A 6,427-nucleotide genomic window follows, 5' to 3' on the forward strand; every position below is an offset into this window, starting at 1 on the left:
TCCATCCATCCATCCATCCATCCATCCATCCATCCATCCATCCATCCATCCATCCATCCATCCATCCATCCATCCATCCATCCATCCATCCATCCTTCCTCTTATCCAGGATCGGGTTGCGGGGGCAGCAGCCTCAGCAGAGAGACCCAGACCTCCTTCTCTCCAACCACTTGGGCCAGCTCATCCGGGGGAATCCCAAGGTGTTCCCAGGCCAGCTGAGAAATATAGTCTCTCCAGCGTGTCCTGGGTCTTCCTCTGGGCCTCCTCCCAGTGGGACATGTCCAGAACACCTCATCCTAACCAGATGAACCACCTCAACTGGCTCCTCTSGACGTGGAGGAGTAACGACTCTACTCTGAGTCCCTCCCTAATGACTGAGCTTCTCACCCTATYTCTAAGGGAGAGCCCAGACACCCTGCTGAGGAAAATCATTTCGGCCGCTTGTATCCACGATCTCGTTCTTTCGGTCACTACCCAAAGCTCGTGACCATAGATGAGGGTAGGAACGTAGACCGACCGGTAAATCGAGCTTCACCACGACAGATCAGTACAGTGCCCACATCACTGCAGACACAGCACCAATCCACCTATTGATCTCCCGCTCCATTCCTCCCTCATTCGACCCCGAGATACTTAAACTCCTCCGCTTGGGGCAGGACCTCTTCCGCGACCCAGAAGAGACACTCTGCATTTTTTCAGCTCAAGACCATGGTCTCGGATTTGAAGGCATTGATCCACATCCCGGCCGCTTCACACTCGGCTGTGAACCGCTCAAGTAAGACCTGGAGATCATGATCTGATGAAGCCAATAAGAACACATCCCTCGAGAGAGACACAGAGTAGATTAAGATGCCTCCTTTGGTGGGAACATCCCTCTGGGAGGAGGTTCTAGGGCAGACACAGGACTTGTTGGAAAGATTTTATATCCGCTCTGGCTTGGGAATGCTTTGGGATTCTCCAAGAGGAGCTGGAGAATGTTACTGGGAATGTCTGGTTCCCTCCTGGACCTGTTGTCCTCACAACACGACCACAGATAAGCAGCAGAAAATGACCTACCGGATATATATTCAGAAAAAAGCTGTTTAAATGTTTTTGTGTTGTTATGGGATTTGAAGTAGAACCTGTTTGGTGCTCATGTTTGATTGAATTACTGTAGATAAAATACTTTCATTGTGCAGACTATTGTGTTGATCTTGTTGTCTTAATTTACCTCTTTGGACAAAGTTCCATGTTGATGATCTCTTCTCCCATTCCCTTCTTCCTTTCTCCAGAGTTCATGCGGAGTTCCTGTGTGGATGCCGGCCTCATCCCTCCTCTAGTTCAGCTGCTAAGCTCCACGGACCAGGAGGTTTTACTGCAGACTGGCCGAGCGCTTGGTAACATCTGTTATGACAGCCGTAAGTAGGACTTTGATTTACTCAGTGAATACAGAGTTAGAACTGTTGTTATTGCTCTGGTGAGTACTAAAAAGCATAAACAGTTTGCATTTAAATTTGAACAAATGTTTGCATCTATAAACAACAGACCTTACAGCTCAGGGACACAGCTACAACTAAATTAATTGATTCCTTTAACCATGTGAAATAACAAGTATATTTTCAAGTTTTTTCTTGTACGGCATTAACGTAATCTGCTGTGTATTAATTACCAGAATAGGTCAATAAACCTCAGCTGAACAACACTACATGATATAATACACTGTGTCATTACTCATTTAACTAAAATCAAGCAGAAATGCATCAGCAAGCGAGAACTGAAATAAATTCACCTGCTTCTACGTATATCATTCAGGTGTCTTCTCAAGGATGAGAGATTAAATGTAATTAAAGTAAGTTGATGCCCATCAGTCTGGGAGGGGTTAAAAGTCATTTCCAAACTTTCTGTAGTCCATAATTTTTACAGAGAGAAGGATTATTCACACATGGCAATCATTTTGGACCGCTTCCAATCTATACAGGAGTCAAAGCCAGCAAATGASCCTGAAGGTCAGACTGTGCAATGCTCAGAGAAATGATCGAATAACCCAAGAGCTGCATCTCAGACTCTACAAGCATCAGTGAGCAGGTTAAAGGTCGAAGATCATGGCTTGTTTTGAAAAGTTTAGGAGAAAACCTCTCCTTTCTAAAATCAAAACAAATCTGAAGCACAGCAGATCAGCACCATCAGCTCCTACCAGCTGTCAGCAGGGTGGTGGAGGGCTGGTATTGTGGATGGTTCTAGAGTGAGTCCATCTGTCTGATAGCTGAAGTTTGGTCCAAACTGGATCCAGCAGAAAAAAGATGCCAGGATGGCTCAAAAAATTTTTTGGGACGGGACTAGAGCTGGACTAAATCAAATAAATTGTCAGAAAAACTATCGAACAACTATTTTTTTTAAATTACTTTGCAATTACTCTGATGACATTTTTTTAAATCAAGCATACATGTGAGCCAGTGGTATATTGCATTAATAAAGGTGTGTTGCCGGTCCACACTGTGGAAAAGGTGGACTTCCATTCTTAGCTTACTATTGTAACCTGTTAAAAAAGACATTTGTTTGGCCAATGATTTGTAAGTACAATTTTACAACACAGGGTCAAAAACATGTAAGCGCAATTATCATCCATTTATCATCATATTATTTGTTACTGGCTAAATGCTGCAAATAATTGTGATTAATTTATTTGCCAATATTGCCCAACCCTAGACAGGACCTGCAGACCTTAACTAAAATGAACGTGTGCAAACTTCAGTGAATTGAAACAATGTTGTAAAGAAGAGTGACACAGATTTCTCAAAAACATGAGTGACTGATGGCCATTAAGACTATATTTCTTTAAGTTATTGATGCTAAAGGTGGTTCTGGAATTAACTTGATTTTGGAGGAAACTTAACCTTTGGCTTCTGCATTCTGACTCTATTTTTTATTTATTTTTTGTTCAACAAAGATACTATTAAAGTGGCAGGTACAGGGAGTGGCAGCGGCTAAAATATCTCAGGAACTCACCCAAATGAGTGGATTCTGCATTTTATACTGGATTCCATTTTGTTGGTAAATTCAGCAATTGAGTCAGCGTGCCCTACTTTACCGTCCAGTTCAAGTCTTTGACAATATATTTTCTGATTACCATGGCTCCAAATGGTTAAAATGTTCCACATGGCTGATACTTTCACTCACACATTTGTTAAAAGTCATATCACCGTTATTGAAACATTTTAGTTAGTTATGTTTATTCATTTCTTTAAAAACATAAATTCAACAAACAACAAAAATACAAATCATAAATTAAATGAAAAATAGCAGAAGAAAAAAATTGTATTATTTGTGCCCCTTATCTCAAATAAAAACAACAACAACAACAAAATAAAAAAAGAACAACAAATTTTCTGTCTTGATATATACTCACCGGCCACTTTATTAGGTACACCACGCTAGTCACGGGTTGGACACACTTTTGCCTTCAGAACTGCCTTAATCCTTCATGGCATTCAACAAGGTACTGGAAACATTCCTCAGAGAGTCTGGTCCATACTGACATGATGGCATCACACAGTTACTGCAGATTTGTTGGCTGCACATCCATGATGAGAATCTCCTGTTCCACCACATCACAAAGGTGCTCGATTTGATTGGAATCTGGTGACTGTGGAGGCCATTCGAGTACAGTGAACTCATTGTCRTGTTCAAGAAACCAGTCTGAGATGATTCMWGCTTTATGACATGGAGCGTTATCCTGCTGGAAGTAGCCATCAGAAGATGGTACACTGTGGTCATAAAAAGATGGACATGGTCAGCAACAATACTCAGGTAGGCTGTAGCGTTGACACGTTGGTCATTTTGCACTAATGGGCCTAAAGTGTGCCAGGAAAACATCCCCCACCACCATTGCACCACCACCTGTCAGAACTGTTGATACAAGGCAGGATGAACCATGCTTTCATGTTGTTGATACCAAATTCTGACCCTACCATCCGAATGTCGCAGCAGAAATCGAGACTCATCAGACCAGGCAACGTTTTTCCAATCTTCTATTGTCCAGTTTTGGTGAACCTGTGTGAATTGTAGCCTCAGTTTCCTGTTCTTAGCTGAAAGGAGTGGGACCMGGTGTGGTCTTCTGCTGCTGTAGCCCATCCTCCTCAAGGTTTGATGTGTTGTGAGTTCAGAGATGTTCTTCTGCAGACCTCAATTGAAACGAGTGGTTATCTGAGTTACTGTTTCCGTTCTATCAGCTTGAACCAGTCTGGCCATTCTCCTCTGACCTCTGGCATCAACAAGGCATTTGCTCCCACAGAACTGCTGTTCACTGGATGTTTTCTCTTTTTCAGACCATTCTCTGTWAACCCTAGAGATGGTTGTGGGTGAAAATCCCAGTAGATCAKCAGTTTCTGAAATACTCAGACCAGCCCATCAGGCAACAACAACCATGCCACGTTCAAAGTCACTTAAAGCACCTTTCATCCCCATTCTGATGCTCAGTTTGAACTGCAGCAGATCATCTTGGCCATGTTTACATGTCTACATGCCTAAATGCATTGAGTTGCTGCCATGTGACTGGCTGAATCCACATTTACGTTAATGAGCTGTTGGACAGGTGTACCTAATAAAGTGGCCGGTGAGTGTATATCACTGTTGTCATATTGTCCAGCACTAACTTAATAATTTAAAAAGTGGATTTAACAGGATATTCTCTTTTTAATGTGTCATGTGATGTTTGTATTTACATTATTCTAAAACTGCTCAAATATTAGAGATAAAAACAACGAACCAGCTCATTTTTTGTTTGTTTTAATGCTCCTTTGTTTTTCCTTGACACAGTCTCAGATTTAGTTGCTAATTGCCATTAATTATTGTGAGCTTCCTGTGTATAATCAACATGCACCAAACTAAAACACAGGACTGTGAAAAGTGCTTTAATCCCACCATTGAGAGTCGTGTGTAAGTGCGTCAAACCCATTTGTTCTGAAATAATGCAAACCAAAAACAAAAGGATCACAGCTTATCTGGCTGTAATCTCACTGAGCATACTTTTACTGCATCTGCTGTAAGAAATGTTACGTCTGCATTTGTAGAGTGACCTCGGGATGCGCAGCAGAGTTTAATCCTTCAGAGGCTTTATTCACAGCTGTTACTTTTGATCCAGAGCTTCTTGTCTTGTTGAAAAAAAGTGTATCTCTTAGAGTGAAGGGTGGTCTCAGATGGTCAACGTGGTTTTATGATTTACACATGGGCAGTGTGGAGAAGCAGCTGCTTGCTTCCTTAAAGGCACAGAATTTTATTTAACTTTTTTTTTACTGTTTTTGTAATCACTGCAGAAAGATGTGTTTATTCATATTCAATTGATGAACATAAAATGAAAAAAAAAAAAAACCTAATTCAATCAGTTAAGACCATAAACATAGTATTCAGTTTATGCCTATTTTATTCAGGCTGCACCCGCTTCGGATGTTATCATCCATTAAATTGACGTTATTAATTCAATTAATTCAGTTTATTTATATAGCGCCAAGTCAAAACATACGTTGTCTCAGGGCACTGTACATGAAAAAAGAACACTCTAACTGGCTTCAGACTGTTCCGACTGTGCCACCTAGCGGGTTCTCAATCCCATAGAGTGGCTTCAGGCTGTCAAGCTGTTAGTATGAGGCATAAAGCCACTAAGGTTAATTTTAGAGAAAATGACCTGGGCTACGATAAAGTAGGCTGGACTCCGGCAGTAGCAGATTGTCTTCCAACATATATGGCACTGGTAACACACTAGGGGGCACTTTTGGGACAGTCTGAAGCCATTCTATGGGACTGATAACCTGCTAGGGGGCATAGTTGGGACAGTCTGAAGCCATTCTATGGGACTGATAACTGCTAATAACTTCCATTTAATGGACTGCAGTGTTTCCCCTACCATTATACAGGCGTCCGTCCGTCCGTCCCCCCCCCCCGCCAACGAGACGGCCCGCCCCTCTAAGAATTTCATGGCATGTAGTCATTTTTATTTAAATAAGGCCAGATCAAGTTGAGAGCTATTTTTTGCGCCCCTCCTTATCCACCTCTCGCCAAACTTGGGGAAAAGACGGCGCAGAACGAGGCTGAGCGCTGTGTGTGGTCCTCACAAAGATAGGAAGACGTTTGTGTGATTAGACGCACAGCTCTGCTTTTAATCACGTTGCACCGATGCGACAGCTTTGCAAGCTGCTTTTTCTTTCTTTAAAAGAAAATGCTACTGGTGAAGCCACAGCATGGTTACTACCTTATCAATAATTACTGCCTTTTTTTCTTTCTCTGTGGGTGGGGGGGTCAGCTTCACTCAGCTGCAGGTGAACACCTCCCGGGAACGCACACGTTTCCTGGACTATTTTCCACCGAGGATTACGTCATATTTTATATTTATTATATTTCTAAAAGCACTTCACAGCATTTCCCCCTGTGTGTTCATACAGCAGCTGTGCAGGGA

The 6,427-nt window shown here is 42.1% G+C and overlaps 1 protein-coding gene across 1 annotated transcript in view; it reads left to right on the top strand.

Moving 5' to 3' along the window:
* The window catches only part of rap1gds1 (RAP1, GTP-GDP dissociation stimulator 1), a gene marked incomplete in the record, with an annotated part of 77,214 nt that overhangs the window by 20,313 nt on the left and 50,474 nt on the right, over positions 1-6,427 (top strand). Inside the window, 1 exon segment of the mRNA XM_014021072.1 lies at positions 1,272-1,397. Coding sequence (XP_013876526.1) covers positions 1,272-1,397 — 126 coding nt within the window.

Source organism: Austrofundulus limnaeus, unplaced genomic scaffold (assembly GCF_001266775.1).
Source record: "Austrofundulus limnaeus strain Quisiro unplaced genomic scaffold, Austrofundulus_limnaeus-1.0 Scaffold277, whole genome shotgun sequence".
Lineage (NCBI taxonomy): Eukaryota > Metazoa > Chordata > Actinopteri > Cyprinodontiformes > Rivulidae > Austrofundulus > Austrofundulus limnaeus.